Raw genomic sequence first — 18,811 nt, 5'->3', positions numbered from 1 at the left:
CCACACAAGTCTGCAGAGGGGTGTGTTACGGAATATGTAGAAACAATGGTGGACGGTCTTGTTAGGTCAGGAGGATATCACTCATTTGTCCTTTCTCCTCAAGTTCCCAAAATGGGAAAAAGGGAAATTAGAGAAAGTACTCATGAGGTCTTATTTTAGAGAGAAAAATTTGAGACCCTATTTTAGTGTTCACACTTACTTTTCTCTTCAGGGTTAGCTAGCATTTAGTTATACGCTGATAGAGTTTGGAAACCAGTATTTATTTCTCCCTTTGTTTAACAACTGCAGAGTAACTTCCATGTGCTAGGCACTGTTCTAGGCTCTGGGAATACAGTGAAAAAAAAACCACATTTCTCTACCTTTTATTGGAAAATAAAAAAAAATAAAATTTTAATGTCTGGTAGTGATAAGTGCTTTAAAGAAAAATGAGGCCGGTTAAGAAAGTGATAGAGGAGCCATTTTAGGTTAGATGGTCAGGGAAAACCTCTGAGAAATTACACAGTCCACTCTGGAAGGAGTGAGACAAGAGCTGAAGACAAAGGGAGCAGCAAATGCAAAGTCTTGGGTTCAGAAGGAGAAGTTCAAGTATTGGTGTAGCAGGGTAGCCAGAGAGAGAGGTAGGAAATGAGGTTAAATACTTGGCCAGGGGCCAGAGGCCAGAGGCCAGATCATGGCTTTGTAGTTCTGGCTTTTACTTAGGAGTGAGATGGGAATCCATTGGAAGCTTTTGAGCACAGTGACGTTAGATTGTATTTAACAGTATAACTCTTGGTGTGTTGAGAATAGATTAAAAGTGGGCAGAGGTAAAAAAGCAAGCAGACCAGTTAGGAGTTTTTTTGCAACAATCCAGGCAAGAGATGATGGTGGCTTAGATCAAATTGATAGAGGTGAAAGTGCTGAAGTGATTGGGTTCTAGAGATATTTTATGATAGAGATATTTTAAAGGCAGCTAGATTTGTTAGCAATTTGGGGGATGTAAGGTGTGAGGGAAAAAGAACTAAGATTTTTAAAATTTTATTTTTAAATCTTGAATAACTAGAAGGAAGGAATTGTCACTGAGATGGAGAAGACTACAGGAGAAGCAGATTTTGGGGGGGAATCAGGGATTTGTTTTTTAGACATGTTAAGATTGAAATCTAAATGGTAATATCAGATAAGCAGTTAAAAATGTGGATGAAATAATAGACATAAATAATGAAACTTATTTTCTTACACACATAAAAAAATAGTTACCTCCAGACCATTTTAACATGAATATGGTAACTTTGGAACAGAGAATCTCTTTTGATGGTCAGAATTTCTTAGATTCTAATAATAGCTTTGCTTTTCAACTTTTAAGATATTTTATAGCTGTTTAATCATCAAAACCATTTTATCAGTCTTTCACTAGAGTTGTGTATATTTAACACCCTGGAGTCCACCATGAACGGACAGTTGGACCTAAGTGGGAAGCTAATCATCAAAGCTCAACTTGGGGAGGATATTCGACGAATACCCATTCACAATGAAGATATTACTTATGATGAATTAGTGTTAATGATGCAACGAGTTTTCAGAGGAAAACTTCTGAGTAATGATGAAGTTACAATAAAGTATAAAGATGAAGGTAAGAGTGTTTCTAAAATAATTTTTAAAAGTTTTTATATGTGGTCTTTTTCCCATATTTCATTGAAGTATCCCAGAATAAAAATTCCATTCCCTTCCATGGTAATTTGAGTGTCCAATTTCTTTTATTTAATGAGATGTTTATGTAGTTATAGTTCTTTTATAAGTTAAAAATAGCTAAGTGATTTTTTATTAGAAGGGGTTTTAGGTGGTAGAACACTGTCACATATATTTTTACAGGCATTTTTTTTCCTCTTCTGCCCATTTAATTCTGGCTTTGTTTGTACTTTTAAAATCAAACTTTATTGCATATTTACCAAAGTGAAAGAGGTATCAGTAGGTATTGAATGAAAAAGGATTTCATCATCAACTAAATATGGGAAAGCTGGTTTAAACAAAGACAAATGTGTTTATTGCAGGAATTTATGTTGATGTATGCTGTCAATTTATAGCATGCAGTATTCCCATATTCATTTTTTTTTTAAGGTTTTTATTGGGGCATTGGGGGGATGGGAACAAACAAGTTGCTGTCCTTTTGTTCTTCAGTCTAGTTGTGGAGGACGTTGCTTCACTGGCCCAGGTTGGCACCATCATTGCGCTCTTCCTGGGCGAGGCAGATCAGTCGCCGGCTTCTGGACGGCCGCTCACGCTGGCTGCTGGCTACATACGGTAGCCCATGGCAACCCACTGCCACAGGGGCTGCAGCCTACGCTGTCGCTGGAAACTCACTGCAGCCCAGCTCCAGGTTGAGCTGTTGTTCAGCATCTTAGCTGTGGAGGGCAGTGTCACTGGCCCTCATATGTGGGATCCGAACCGGGGCTCTCTGGCGTCCCAAGCCAGTTCTTAACCATCGCGCCACTCGGCCGGCACCCCCATATTCATTTGACCACAAAACTTTTTGTGGAGATGGGCTTTAATAAATGTTTCATCAAACACAGTGGAATTCTAGTAGTAGACTATCTATTTTTCTTTAAATCTATCGGGGGTGCCAAAAAAATATATACACATGACTTGTATTCATCTTCTGTTATCAGTATGTATTGAATATTACAATTTTATTACAGTTTTTTCCTTTCTTAAGATGTGTATACATTTTTTTGGCACCCTCTGTATTTTTGTTGTTAGCATCTCTACTGAAATTGTACTTTATTTAGGTAGTTACCAGTATCTTTCTCACCATTGAATTTATTTCCAGCCTATTTCACTTTGATCTCAATACAGGGCACTACTATCCATACCATTCTTTTAAAAAATACTCTTATCCCTTAGCATGTCTGACACTGTGCTGTCCCAGTTTTCTTCTTTTTACTAATAACTTCTTCCCTGTCTCTTTGTGTATACTGGCTGAAAGTAATGCCAGTTGTGATAATAGATACTTTAAACTCTTAGTGGTTTAACACTCAAGAAATCATTCAGGGACTCACATTGACAGCAGTTCTGGTATCTTCAGCACATGGCTTACAAGCTCACCTTTAGCACTGACATCCTGCAGGTAGATGGATGAAGACAGTGTAGAGGAACCCTTGGGTGATTGGACTCTTTACGCCTTAAGGTGGTGTACGAGAATATCATTTCTGCTCACATTCCATTGGCCAGATTGGGGTGTTAGTGGGTTTGGAAATGTCCCTGGTTGGACAGCCACTTTCCAATAAAATATACTGTGGAAAGTGAGTGTAAGTCACTGATAATCAGCTAAGCTACAGGTGTAATTCTTCTTCCTTTTTTATAATGTATGCCCTAAGGGTACCAGAACTAATTTGCATGATAAGGAACAATAAAGGAGAGGAATTCCCCCAGCAACCCCTTCTCTTCCCTAGTGATCTCATTTACTTAACAGTACACTGACTTTCACCTCTGACTTCCAGATATGTGCCTTAATTTGATCAATTTCTTCTTTTTCTTGACTTTACAATTCAAATTTTATGGTCTTAATTTTACCTGAGATGCTTTGCTCTTACCTCAAACTTGGCATGTCTTAAACTGTATCTGGCTTTCTCTTAATCCTTTATTTTTGTTTAGGGCAGGGTCATCACACTTTTTCTGTAAAGAATCAGATAAATATTTTAGCATTTTGGGTCACATAAGTCCTCTGTCTTATCTTTAAAACCTTTTAAAAATGTAAAAACCATTCTTAATTCATAGTCTGTAAACACAGATTTGTCTATCTGTTGCAGTTTGTGGACCCCTAACTTACGGGGTATCCTCATTGTTGAGACTTTGTCCTCCACATCTAGTTACCACATTGTATTTGTTTTTCATGGTTAGGTGTTTTGAATGTACAGATTTATGTTCATAACTTCTGTTGGGCTGCCTTAGGTAATGTTCTTGTCATTAGAGATACTCTGTTTCTGTTGTGGAATTCAGAAAAGAAAAAAAGGCAGTTATAGAAAGTTTTCTTCTTTTACATATATACCGTATTTTCTTTAGAATCCCTGAAGTTGAACATTAAATACGTTTCTTATAAGAAGTGGGTCTGGTTATAAAGAACTAAAGACAATGATAAAATCCTGTGATATGGCTTTTATTGCCAACTCTTGCTAAATCTGCCCAGTCAGTGTTAAAATTCGTGTAGCAGAGCAGCCTCGTAGCTTCTCCAGGACGAAACTTGCATCCAACCCAGCTGTGTCTATGAATATACCCTGCAGAGGCCCCTGAACAACTTGCCTGTGGCTGCTTTTCTATTCTTGTACTCTAAGAACATTTTTTTCCCTTAGCCCTTTGAAAGCTTTTGAAACAGGCAATTGATATGCTAATTATAGTAGTTTTTATCCTTGGGATCTAGGGGATTTCAGAATCTGGTGTATATGAATATTTTTTCTGGAGTGAGTTGATAGTTTTCATCTTAGTATCAAGAAGGTCAGTAACCTGAAAGACTCCAGTGTCTACCCATTCCTTAAGGCAGTTCTGCAAAAATCTTTTTTTTAATCCTTTTAGTTACTATTAAATATGGCTTCCCCTTCATTTGTGTCAGTGGCATTTTACTGTACTTAGAATTCAAATTTTAACTTTGAGAATCTTTAACTTTTGACAAATATATTTAAATGTTTGGGAATGGAAAGATTTCCGTCTAAACCAGCAATCTGTGATATTGCTACCATAAATCTCCTCCTGTTGATTAGTAATAGATGACTTAATGCATTAATTAATGTTAGCTATGTTTTGGCTCTTTGTGATAATATGATAAATACCTTGCCATAAAAGTAATAAGCAACATTGATTTAGTATTTTGTTGAACAAATACATCTTTCCTAGACCCTTTAATGTTTAAGGTTTTTATGGGAAATCCTAATATTGTCTGTAATCTAGATTTTAGATTTTAATTTAATGTATATTCTAGTTTACTACTGATGCAAACATGAAACTCATTTTTTTTTTCCAGATGGAGACCTTATAACAATTTTTGATAGTTCTGACCTTTCCTTTGCAATTCAGTGTAGTAGGATACTGAAATTGACATTATTTGGTAAGTGGTAAACTTTGTAATAAATTTACTATTTTATTCATTGAGTTTTTATTGAAGACATTCTAGCTTTTTTCCTTTTAAAGACTCAGAATTAAACAATAAATTTTCAGCTGTATCAGAATTTTTGCATTATTCAGGCTTAATTATATATATATATATGATTTTTTGTTTTTTGAAAATTAATGGAAAGTAGGCATGTTTTAAATTCCCCATCTGCTCAGTTACCCTAAATATTAATCTGTGCTACTTGTGGAAAATAATTGCACGGTTAAAACTACCTTTGTTAAGTTATAGTCTTTATTAAGACTATATAATTACCTTCTATAATGCAGTATGTTTTTACTTATTCTCAGGGCTTAACATAGGCTTAATACTTTAGATATTATTCTTCAAGGAGTACTTAAAGATTAGAGATAGTTCTGACAAAAAATCAAATACAAGAATAATTTTGTTCTTTTAGATTTTGCTTCCTTATAGATCGTAACAGATTTGTAAGGCAGAATTTTTAAGGCATAAGACAGAAATGATTACAAAGTTAAAGTGCTAGCATGATTATGTGAAAAATGAAATGTGAACTTTACTCCTGAATGTTTTGTTTAGCATTTAAAAAATTTACATGGCACTGAACCTTACAGCTCCATGAAATATGATCATGCCCAATTGATTTAATTTGTATCTATTTCATCTCCATCTAGGAAGGGTGAATATGAATCAGACTTTAAAATGCTAATAACAAAAACTGTTTAAAGATTTTTTAAATAACAGGTATATTTTTACAATATTGAATCTAAAGTACTTACCACTATTGGCCAACTATTGGGCATATTAGGTAAACTGAAAGCCCTCCTGCCTGAAACACTGAGGATGTGCTAGATAAACTAATACAAATATATTTTCTGAATGATGTACTTGAACTTGCTCAGGAGAGTAAAGGAAATGTCCAGGGAACAAAAATAGATGAAATTAAAAACCAGGGCCTGAAATAACAAAAGCTGAGACTTGGGGTGATTTGGTGGTGATGGTGAAAGTTTTAGTTTACGTAATCTGAGGACTTGGCATCTGGTGTCTGTGTGATATAGACCTTGGTTTCTAGACCCTTAGTAGGCTATACTCTCAAGAACATTGAATATTGCAGAAGTAAAATATCTCTCCATTGACACAGGAAAAGTCAAAGAATTGATAGAGGAAACTTTCATACTCTGGACTGTCAAGGGTTTGCGAAGGCTCTCTTGAGGATTCATAACCATGGCCTTTAGGTTGTTTGGGTTTGCATTAAAACTATCTGCAACAGTTTGGGAGCTCTCAAATCCAGATACTACCATAAAAAATAGCAAGAAACAATGGCAAAAATCTCTCTGGAAGGGTATGTTCTTTATCCAGGTTAGGCTTTTCACAGACAAAATGCTATTGATGAACTAAGAGTTCAAAACTGTAAGACACATGAAACAATCCATGTAAGCAAGAAACAATGGATACAACTAATAGTAGGCATAAACTTCCAAGAACTTCAGTTGATAGAAGTGATAATTATAAAATATGTGTTAAAAGTTATTAGACATGAAATAAGAATATAGGGACAAAGCACTATGAAAAAAGAAACATTTTAAACAGAACTTCAGGTAACTTTTGGAAATGAAAAATATAATCATTGAAATTAAGTACAAAGTGAGCAGGTAGAACAGCAGGTTAGTCATAGCTGGAGAGGTAGTTAGTGAACTGGAAGGTAGTGCAAAGAAATTACAAAATAAAGCACAAAAACACAGAGGTGGATAATATGAGAGAGAATTTGAGAATGAGAAAGTCCAGCCTGTTTTCTGTTAAGACTATAAAGGAGGAGATAATGGCGAAGTGGAAATATATGAGGAGATAATAGCTAAAGAATTTTTTAGAGCTATATAAAAGATTAAACCCTTTGATTTAGGAGGTACAGTGAGTTCTGAATAGGATAAGTAAAAGTCTCCACGGGACTTGTCATGAAACTGGAAAATAATATAAGACAAAAAGAGATAATCTTAAAAGTAGCCTGAGAGAATAAGACCTACAAAGCAATTAGACTGTTAGACTTCTTCATAGTAATGATAGAAGCTAGAAGAAAATAGAATAACACCTTCAAACTGTTCAGGAAAAATAAGTAGAAAAGTAGTATTTTGTAGTTCATTAAACTTCAGAAATAAGAGGAAATAAAGACATTTTCAAACAAAGACTGAGAATTTACCATTCATGGACCATTGTTAAAAGAATTTTTAAAAATGATTTTTCAGCAAGAAGGAATTTGAATCCAGAAGAATGGTGAAGCTAGAAGAAATTGTGAACAAATAAACTGGTTAACGTGTGTAAATTTAAATGAGCACTGATTTTAAAAAACAATCATAATTTTATGAATATAAAAACAAGATGGGACAAAAATACCTACGCAATAATTATATGTAAGACAGGAAGAGATGATAGGAATTAAAATACGTATTTCAAAGACTCGTGTAGTTTGGGAAGAGGATTTTTTAATTGAAGTATGCATGTAAGAGTGATTATTGAAAGACTAGAAGTAGCCAGTAGAGGGAAAAGAATCAAAGGATACTTATAGTGAGGAAAAAGAAAAAGCAGAGAGAAAGCTTGATAAATAGAAAACACAAAGTACTAACCACAGTACACATAAACGGACTGAACATAAGTCAAAAATCAGACTCTTATTGGAGTTAAGAATAAAATCTAGTTACATGCTGATTATAAGAGTTATAGTGAAAGATTGTTATGCAAAGTTTGAAAGTAAAGAGCTAGAAACAGATAACAATAGATAAACTCAAAGCTAGTTGGTAATATTACCAGAATAGTTTTACTTCATTAGTAATAATGACTTCATAATGACAAAAAGAATAATTCACTGGGCATTAACAATTCTGAACACTTAGCATCATAGCCTTAGTTATTCCCTGAGGAAAAGTTAGCAGAAAAAGGAAAAATAAATTCATAATCACAGAACTTTTAATACTCTTCTTAGAAACTTATAGATTAAGTAGACTCAAAACTAGTAAGGATAGAGAAAATTTGAACCAAACAGATACATGCTTGATCTTGTGCATCTATCAGTTAGGAAAGGATACAGTTCTTTTGAGTACATTTAGTCATTTATAAAAGTTGACTGTATACTGGGTTTTTTCAACAAATGTCATTAAATATCAGAGATGTCCTAGAGATTATATTCTCTGGTTTATTAGAAACCATTGGACAAAAATGATAACCCAAACTTCCATACTTTTGAAGATAAAAATAAGCTTTTAAAGTAAGTCAGGGCTGGCCGAGTGGCTCAGTTGATTAAGAGCCTCGCTCAAGAGTGTAAGCTCTAAGCAACAGCGGTTCGATGCCCGGCCTGAGCTGAGCTGCTGCTTACCTAGCTACAGGCAGGAGGAAGGCTGGGCCAGATAAAAAATTAATTAAATAATAAAAAAATAAAATCAAAGAAGAAATCGTAATGGGAGTTTGAAATAGTGAAGACTTCTACATAATAAATTTTTAGAGTGTGCTAAAAAAAATATACTTCAAGGGATCTTTATATAGCCTTAATACAAGAGGACAAGGTAAGCCCAAGTTACTTAAACGGAAGAAAATAATAGCAGAAATGAACTAGAAGCCAGGGAAATGATAGGAGCAACAATTTTGAAAAGATGCAATTAACAAACCTTTATAAAGATTAGTTAAGACAAAAGAAGGCGCAGTAAACAATATTAGAAATGAAAAAGGGCATATCTACAAATATAGTAGAACTTAAAATACCTGTACTGTGACTACTGTGAATATTAAAATTTGAAAACTCAGGAGTCAGATATATGGTGATGGGAGGAGAACTGACTCTGGGTGGTGAACACCATGGAATATATAAATGATGTATTACAGAATTGTACACTTGAAACCTATGTTATTTTACTATTGTCACACCATAAATTTTAATTAAAAAAAGACATTGAAAACGCAGATGACATGGACAATTTCCTAGGTGAATTTAATATACTGTTTCAAAAATAGCAAATTTGATTGTCCCAATTAACATTAAAGAACTCAAACCGATTATTCTACCAAATATTTACGGTACAGATGATCCCAAATTATATAAACTATTCCAGAGAATAGGCAAAGGGGGACTATACGGTAACTCATTTTATGAGGTTACTATAACCTTAACATGAAAGCCAGCCAAGGAAAATACAGACCAATCTCAGGTTTAAACAGAGATACAAAATACTAAATGATATTAACAACTTAAATTCAGCAGTGAATATTAAAATATACCATTGTCAAGATTGTTCATTCCAGGAGTACAAGATTGGTTTAAATGAGAAAATCTGTTGATACCACTTACCATATAACAGGTTAAGGGAGAAAAACTGAACCATCTTCTCTATAAAGAAAAAGCGTTCATACCCCAATCATGTTAAAAAGCAGGGAATTAAAACTTTTAATTAGGTATTATATAGCACTAAAACCACTAAGTAGTTGACTTCAGATCATAGTCATGTTAGGGATATGGATGCTGGGTTTTCAGAAGTTGTGGTAAGATAGATCAATGTGCTTCAGCCAAAGACCACTAGGACCACAGCTGTAGTTGAACGAAGTTTGGTGTATTTGCATTTATTTTACATTGATAGCCTTAAATATAAAAGGACAAAGTAAGCCCAAATAACTTAGAAGGAAAAATATAATGAAGAGTAGAGATGAACTAGAAGTCGGAATTGATAGGATCAACCATTTTGAAAAGATACTCAACCATTTTGAAAAGATACTATTAGCAAACCTCTGTTAAGATTAATTAAGAAAAAAGAAGGCACAAATAAGCAATATTAGAAACGAAAAGGCATAACTACAAATACAGTGCAGCAAGGGAGAATGAACAGCATAGAGAACAACTGGTGTCTCAGGGAAAGTATGTTAGAAAGGATATTTCAATAGGGCTTGGGCTTGTGGTAGGTGATTTTGGGTAAGGTTCAAGGAAGTGGGGCTTTGCTCTAGATTGGATGCTATCAGGAAGTGGGGCTAGGGGTGGTCTTGTGATTGGGTATCTTACTAATTCAGAAGGTAGGGAGAATGAATTGAGGCTAAAGCTGCAGTTAAAACAGCAGCAGTCATATCAGCCAGAGATGTTTGGTCATATTTGTGGTTTGGTCATTGTTTTTGTCTGAGTTCTCACATGATTTTGGAGTGGCTTTGCTTTTGTTTTGATCATAGTCACAGAGTGGTCTATTCTGCTTATTTGAAATTGTTCATGTTTAACAAGAGAACACCACAACCCACCTGTGAGTGCCAGGCAGCGTGTAGCCAAGGCCTGTCTAACAGCACCAGGCCAGGACCTGTCTGTGAGGAGCTGGGTTGTTTTTTTTTTCCTCTTTTTCAGGTATTAGAGAAAAACCAGTAATACCCAATAAAAGCCAATAATTAATTGATATAGGTAAGAGATTATATTGAACTGTCTCATAACTGTATAGGGTGTATGCAAAATACTGGTGGTTTGTCTTCTAAAAGCTTATATTGGTGGCTTGATGTTTGAAACATTTAACAAAGAATCTCCCTGAAACTTTATTTTCAAATAGATTTTCTTTTCTAATATGGTTCTTTGGGATTTGTATATATGCATATTGGCAGTGCATAAAGTATTTTAGTTTAATTTTTGAACTCCTATCTTGAGGTTTACATTCAGAGCCTTGTGTCAACATTTTATTTATTTATTTATTTTTAATAACCTCAGTGGTGACAGTCTTTGTTGCTAGATGAAGGATTTTGTTTTTTCTAAGTCAACTGAAAGTCATTTTGGACAAAATAGGTAATTAAATGAGGTAATGTTGCTTTCATTTAAAAAAAACCCAACAATGATTATTGAATAATCTCTGACTTTTTGTTGCTTACATACTGCTTTTGGAAGTACAGTTGACCTTGAACGATGCAGGGATTAGGGGCACCAACCCCTGTCCCTGTCCCCCCAGTCAAAAGTTTGCATATAACTTCTTTTTTTTAAGATTTTATTGGGGAATTGGAGGAGGGGAACAGTGTTGGGGAATTGGGAAAGGGGAACAACCAAGTTGTTGTCCTTCAATCTTAGTTGTGAAGGGCGCAGCAAGCTCAGTTCCAAGTCCAGTCGTGCTGCTCAGCTCAAGGTTGCTGTGTTCAATTAGTTGTGGGTGGGTGTAGCCACCATCCCATGCAGGAGTTGAACCAGCAGCCTCATTGTTAAGAGCGCACTCTATCCACTGAGCCATCTGGGTGGCAACTCAGCTCAAAGTGCCAAGTTCAGTCTTAGTTGTGGGCGGGCGTAGGCACCATGGAACAGGCAGTCTTATTGTTAGGAGCATGTGCTCTCACCAGCTGAGCCATCCTGCCACCTGTTGGCAGCTCAGCGGCCACTCATCTCTGGCGCAGCTCACTGGCCTATGTGGAATCGAACCGGCAACCCTGTTGCTCAGAGCTCGCACTCTTGAGCAAGCTCTTAACCAACTGAGCCACTCGGCTGGCCCTGCATATAACTTTTGACTCCCTAAAACCTTAACTACTAATAGCCTACTGTTGACCAGAAGCCTCACAGATAACAAATAATTAACACATATTTTGTGTTATATGTATTTTATACTGTATCCTTATAATCTAGAGAAGATAAAATGTTATTAAAATCTTAAGAGAAAATACTTATACTGTTTATTGAAAAAAATTGACGCATAAGTGGACCTGCACAATTCAAACTCATGTTGTTCAACGGTCAACTGTAACTACTTTTAAGGATAGTGGTGATATGGATTCATGAATTCTGCGTATTTTTTTTAATAGGTTACTTTTTAGGACCGTTACTTTAGGTAGCTTTATTTTTTTTTTTTAGGTTAAAAGTAGGCAAGAGGGATAACAAACCATGCAGTCATGTTGTACCTTTTAACATTTATGTATAGAATAAGGTGTTCACTTTGTTATTTCAAGAATATTAAAGAATAGGGTGCATTAAAATAAACTTTTTTTAAATAGTCTTTTGAAGGTATATAATTTCTGTTAAATATATAGTAAAGCTTTCTGTAGGTTTTAATTTATTTTAATGTAGTTGAGTTCTTCTAATAAATTTTTTGTTTTGTTTTAGTTTTTCACCAATGTGGTCATAAGCAATAGATCTGGCATCAACAAAGACTGATGGATATTTATTTTTTCCAAAAAGTAAATTATTAGCAATAAAGACTCTTACTTAAAAGAGTTACCATTCAAATGATATCAATATGTGTCTTGTTTGATTTTGTTTCACTTTTTAAAGAAATTATATTTATTTTTATTCTGTTGATGTACTTATTCAACAACATTTCCTAATTTTATGCAAATTAATGCTTTTATTCTAGTTAATGGCCAACCAAGACCCCTTGAATCAAGTCAGGTGAAATACCTTCGCCGAGAACTGATAGAACTTCGAAATAAAGTAAATCGCTTATTGGATAGTTTGGAACCACCTGGAGAACCTGGACCTTCCACCAATATTCCTGAAAATGGTAGACTGTGAATCCATTTTATTTATTGTTCTTATATCTTTTTGCTTTTTTTTTTTTTAAACTCTTCTTCAGTAGGAGTAGGATGGCACGCTCAGCGTCACCCTTATTCTTGCCCCTGTGTGAGTACTTATATGTGGGAGATTTTATTATTCCAGTTCTTGGGTCTTGTAGACCTACTGGAGGGCAGGGACTGGGAATCCCATTTTTAAAGTGCCCTCTAGATGATTTTTTTGTATCTAGTCTTAGACTCCTGGGTTTGTGACATAGGTCAGTTTTTAAACCCCTTTGACTCTTAATTATTTTCAGTGTAATAATTAACCTTAGGAATTGAAATAATTTCATTTCAATTGGTATATGAAGTAGTTTCAATTAAAAAATCATTTTAGATTAGTACATTCAAATCTTGTGTTATAAAGTTTATCTTAAACACAATTTTTAATAATATGCAAAGAAAAATTTATTTTTTTTCCATTTTACAGATGACATGTACTATTTATATTCAGATGAAGCAAGATTTATCAAGAAATTTGGAAATTACATGTAGTTATGGGACTAAATATGTTTTAAAATGTAGGCTGAAATTTAAGTATGTATTATGGCTTGAAAGTAGATTTAAAAAAACTGCTTTCCTCAATTTTTAATATTTTTAGATGTTACACTTAAAAAGAAACTTTTTAAAAAAATAACTTTTGTGTTTGCATGTAAGGTTTATGTGCTTAAAACTACCGAGTCTGGATGATTGTGTACAAGGGACTTAATAGCAAATGATTTTGTGGAAAAGTGGCATGTGTAATCCCTTGCATCCTCTTAGGTTCTGAGATATTCTGTTTTTTGGCTTCGTTAAAATTTTGGATTTTTGGGTTTTTTTAGTTATAGTTTAAATGAAGATGTGTTATCCATAGTTTCCCTTTTCTTCTTTTCGTTCAGACACGTGAAACTGTGTTAATGGTAGATACTTAGTAAATATTTGGTGATTGATTAGTAATTTCTAGTTCCACCTCTGTATTTCAGAACATAATGGAGATTTGCTGAAATACTATAGAGATTCTCTTAGTCTCTTTATGATGAAACCATTTATATTTCAGGTCAAAGCAAATGGATTTTTCTGACCCCATCTCTCCAAACAAAAAGCTTCAATTTTAGGTCAAGGATCTAAAAATTTTTACCATTTACCCAGAAGAATTCATAGATATTGACATAATAACATGTGCATGTGATTTCAGGGGTTTAAGCATCTGTAGAATATTATGAAAACTAGATCAAAATTCAGCAAGTATAGCCAGTACTGTGCAGAAATGACCTACCGTAGCCTATGTCTGCTCTAAGGAATAGAATTATAAACATTTTGGTTTTGGTGAAACTACCTTTTTGTTCGCACTTCTTTCTTTTTTTTAGCTGAACCATACTGCCACCTGTTGGTAGCTCAGCAGCAGCTCAGTTCGGGCCGGGAATTGAACCGACGACCCTGCTGCTCAGAGCTTGCACTCTTGAGCGAGCTCTTAACCAACTGAGCCACTCGGCTGGCTCCTCTCACTTATTTCTTGACACTATATCTATTACTTCTTTTTTATAAGTCCTTTATTTCCATGTTTTCATGTTTTGTTAACGTCTCACCTCTAAAAGATATTAAATTTGCCTGCTTCTTTGCATCTTGGAAATTATATCACATACTGTTTCTTTGTGAGGCAATATAGTCATTGTGTCCTATCTGAGTTATCTAATGAATAATACATATAGTGGTTCATTTTTAGAGATGGGTTGTAATTTATTTTTTGTTTCTGCTCCTGTATTTAGTAAGATTACTTACATTTTGACTACCTGCCTTGTATGGAATTTTCCTAAGCTTGTAAGCTCTTAAAACACATCCTGATTTAATAATCTTCTCAACAAAAATAGCATAAAGCAAGCCAAAAAAGCTAATCATAAACTGAAAGTTTGGTCCACAAAACTGTCAGTCAGCTGTCATACTCTTGAGAACCACGTGGCTTGCCCTGACCCAAAAATACGCAGCTACTTGTGTTCTTTAGTGCGCTATCTCTGCAGTGGTTCTTTGATGTTTGTTTCCTCTTTGAGGCAAATGATGTGTAGGCTCTCTTAGATACTACCTCGACCTGTTGCATAGCTTTAGCAACTAATGGAGCAGCTAGTAGGCTAGTATACATATACTGTGTTTCCTGATGGATTTAGCTTGCAGTAAGTGAAGGATGCATAAGTAATGGAAGGTAGTAGTGTGAGGGGGAATAATTTCTAAGATTGGTGTGATATGCTCTTGGGGTGTAGCCTTGGAATTAGAGGAAGAAAATTGGTGACACTGATGGGCATCTGGTAGACTTATTTTAAAGGAATATTATAGGAGTGTTCTTCAAGAAATTTAGGAAATACTACTGTAACCAGTGGAATGATAGGGGTGAATGAGAGCTGTAAGCCCATGTGTGCTTATATTCCACTTAGTAATTACATTTTTTCACAAGATAAATTTTGTCTTGATCACAGAGGTGATCTAATAACTGATGTACATTTACTTGGTAACAAAAATATTGATGATGTCTATTAATTGAGTAAATGGTAAGCACTGTATTTTTCACTTGTTTATTTTGTTTTTGATATCCTCTTGGCCTCAGGTTGCTATTTGTAAAATGTAGATTAATCTTGAACCCCTTGTCTTTCACGAGGTAATAGTATAAATGCCTAACAAGTACCTTAGTATCCTTAGAAGAAAAACATGATTTTAAATTTATCCTGCTCATAGTGTTTAAAATGTTATTTTTCTATTTTTAAAAATGTTTTATTATAGAAAATTTAAACATATACAAAATTAGACAATTCTGTAATGAATCCCATTAATCCACCCAACTTCAACAATTATCAAGTCATAGTCAGCATCATGTCATCTAAACTCCCACACATTTCTACACCTTCCACATTATTTTGAACAAATCCCAGACACATTTCATCTGTAAGGATGTAAATGCATAATTTAATCAGTAATAAGTATTTTAAAGGAAGACATAACAAGTTAAAAGTGTTTGATGTATTGGTTGGTTTGAGATTTCCATGTAATTTAATCGCAGACCAATAAACAAGTAAAAAATAAAACATAAAAATTAATAACATAACTTTACTTAAGCTTCTTATCCTTTTACAAAATAAAGTAGCATTAGTACCCAGTATGTATCTGATACTAGAATATAGGTCTTGGGGCTCCAAAATAAAAAGGAAAAAGGGGAAAATGTTTCTGTCTGTTTGTTAAGGAGGTTGTATTTTTTTTCTCATTTAACAATTAGGGGAGGAGGTTGATATAATTTCTTTTAAAAAGCTACTATTTGTTTTATATTTCTTTTTGACCTAATTTTAAAGATAAAAATATAAACAAGTATAAAGAAGTAAAATGCTCTATAATCCTGCATTCAGAGACACTTTTAACATTCCAGACTATATGTACATAATATATTTTCCCTGTCTTGTATTTGTTAGCCCTTACTGAGTACAGGTAAAATGGAAACAAATTTTTGTTTTTTCCTCTTATAGATACTGTGGATGGCAGGGAAGAAAAGCCTGCTGCTTCTGATTCTTCGGGAAAACAGTCTACTCAGGTTATGGCAGCAAGTATGTCAGCTTTTGATCCTTTAAAAAACCAAGATGAAATCAATAAAAATGTCATGTCAGCATTTGGCTTAACAGATGATCAGGTTTCAGGTAAGTTAGTCCCTCCCATCTTTCATTCTGTCTCTTCTTCCTTCCCTCCCTTTTCTTCTTTAAATAGAAGGGACTTGGATTTAGTGAGGTACACAAATCTTAAGGGTTCAGTTTAATAAATTTTGCATATGTATACATTTATATAAAACACCAGCTAGATACAGACACAGATGATTTCTAGCACCCCAGAAAGCTTTTCATGACCTCTTCCAGTCAATAGAACCCTCCTCTTTATAGAATAACCACTGTTTGGTTCAGGTAAATTTTATCCAAAGTAGAAATCAAAGTTTACTTAAAAAAAAAATCTGAAATGTTTTTTAATATTTTGTATTTGTTTTAGGACAGAAATTATATTTGTTGACTTAGTTTCTCCTCTGATCTTAAATTAGAGAAATTTAAATGTAGATTTCTGGTTAAATTGCTTTGGTGTAGAGAGTGCTTTTATGTGAATGTTTTTAAACTTAAAACAGTACCTATACTGTGATTTCTTCTTTTTTATTTTTTCATCATTTCTTCAGCATTTTTTGTGCTTCTTTCTCTCTTTTGGGTTCTAATTACACATACAGTGGAGAGCTTAATATTGCCCCATGGGTCTCTGAGGTTCATTTTTCTTCACTCTCTTTTCTCTTCTTCAGATGCTTCGATGCTTTCTGTTGAACTCTCTTCAAGTTCACTGATTCTTTTGGCCATTTCCAATCTGCTATGGAACCTTTCTAGTGAATTTTTATTGTGCTTTCAGCTCTAGAATTTTCATTTGGTTCTTTTTATAGTTTTTTTTTTTCCCTGTTGATTGCTTACCTTTATACTCATTAAGACTATTTCCTTTTAATTCATTGAATGCATTTTTGTTTAATTCTTTATAAATATTTATAATAGCTGCTTTGAAATGTTGCTAGTAGAGAGTTAACTTGTATGGACTCAAACTACGGTATTTTGCCATGCATAATGTGCATCCATGTTTTTGGCCCAAACTTTCAGGGGGAAAAAATCTTTCATTTTTGTTTTTTTAATTCAAATTTTTATTTGTTTACATTTAGATATTTGTTTTTTGTATTACAAAGGAATTTTAGCATTTATTTTTTTAACATATGTACAAGAAATTTTATGTAACAAATAATTACAAAACACAAGAACAGATACAAGGTACAAGAAATTTTATGTACTGGTAACAAATTTACAATATTTGTACATCATAGAAGACCAAGAACTTTCAGTGTTGCAAGTTGGTCATAAGTTCAACAAAACTGATTATCGTATTCCAGGGTATTAGTTTACGTATGGATATCGTTATTGATTTCTAGAGTTACACTTTCATAAGGATAAATAAAAGAATTAAAAACATTTATATACTACCCATGTGTAATGCGCATCCTTACTTTTCCATCACAAATTTGGGCAAAAAAGTACGCATTATGCATGGCAAAATACGGTACTCATTCTTTCTTCCTGTGGAGTATAGCAGCTGATTTTTTCGCTAAGTTGTTTTAGCTCTGGGGGATGCTTTTTTCCTGAGCCCTCTTGGGTGTTCCCCTCCCCACTCCTAACTACATATCATCTGCGGGACTTGAGGCTGGGCTTATACTCAGACTTTAAATCTCACTCCTTTGGTGGCTCTCTTACTTCAGAGATTTCCCCCTCAAATTTCCAGCTGCTTGGGCAGCCATGAAGTTAGGACTGTTGTTGGAGCTGCAGAGGTCAAGGCTTGCAATTCCTACCCATTTTAATTCCATTGGGGCAAACTCTTCTGATTTCTGCCAATGTTTGGTTGACTTCCAGTGGTTTTAAATAGTTGTTTTATTCTGTTTTGTTCAGGTTTTTAGTTGTTACCTGTGGGAGGGTTTATCTAACCAGTTTACTTTGCTGTTATCAGTAACTGGAAATATAGGATTCTGTCTATTTTCTTTTTCTTTAGTACTTTTATGGGATTATTCACTAAAGTGAATTGTGTGAAATTCCAAAAAGAAGAGACACATATTTATATATGACGTATGTCCTTGGCAAAAGAAGACATCAGACAAGTGATAATAGCCGAAAAATGCATTTTTTAGAGCAACTAAAATACGAATTAATATTATGGCTTAATATTTAAGACTTCAAGAATGCCATATAGAGAAGTAAATAGTTGTATATGAGATCAGGCTTAAAGTTTTTTATTAGAATATAGTATATACCAGACCTGAATTATGTGATTAATACAATTCACATTATTTGAAGACCATTTTCTGATAGCTTTGTATTTTGACTGGGAGAAGAAAACCTGTACACATAGGAAGTGCCAGGATACCTTGTAGTTATGTAGGTATGATGTGAAAATCTCAGCTACAGTAGTGAATATGGATATGGGAAGGAGCAATGAAGTATTACAAAGATAGGATGAGCTACATTAATTAATAGGTTACATGTAAGGAAGAATAATAGTGTCTTTTGTAGGAGGGATATGTGCATGAGTTTACATGTGTATAAATGTCGGTGCAATGGTGGTATATAGGAGCAGTCGTCCATTTTACTCTGGTAATCACCTGTTTCTCTTGCATTACACTGCTGTTATCCC

General features: G+C 34.2%; 1 protein-coding gene across 5 annotated transcripts in view; it reads left to right on the top strand.

Moving 5' to 3' along the window:
* TFG (trafficking from ER to golgi regulator) overlaps positions 1–18,811 on the top strand; it is a 44,075-nt gene that overhangs the window by 3,741 nt on the left and 21,523 nt on the right. For all 5 annotated transcript variants that reach the window (XM_019648370.1, XM_019648373.1, XM_019648371.1 and 2 more), the window contains exons 2-5: positions 1,380–1,606; positions 4,985–5,068; positions 12,418–12,564; positions 16,093–16,260. In XM_019648370.1, the coding sequence (XP_019503915.1) occupies positions 1,423–1,606; positions 4,985–5,068; positions 12,418–12,564; positions 16,093–16,260 (583 nt within the window). In that variant the 5' untranslated portion in view covers positions 1,380–1,422. The remainder of the gene's footprint in view (positions 1–1,379; positions 1,607–4,984; positions 5,069–12,417; positions 12,565–16,092; positions 16,261–18,811) is intronic.

This window comes from Hipposideros armiger, unplaced genomic scaffold, assembly GCF_001890085.2.
Source record: "Hipposideros armiger isolate ML-2016 unplaced genomic scaffold, ASM189008v1 scaffold_125, whole genome shotgun sequence".
Taxonomy (NCBI): Eukaryota; Metazoa; Chordata; class Mammalia; order Chiroptera; family Hipposideridae; genus Hipposideros; species Hipposideros armiger.
This window is presented reverse-complemented; position numbering and strand designations above follow the sequence as displayed.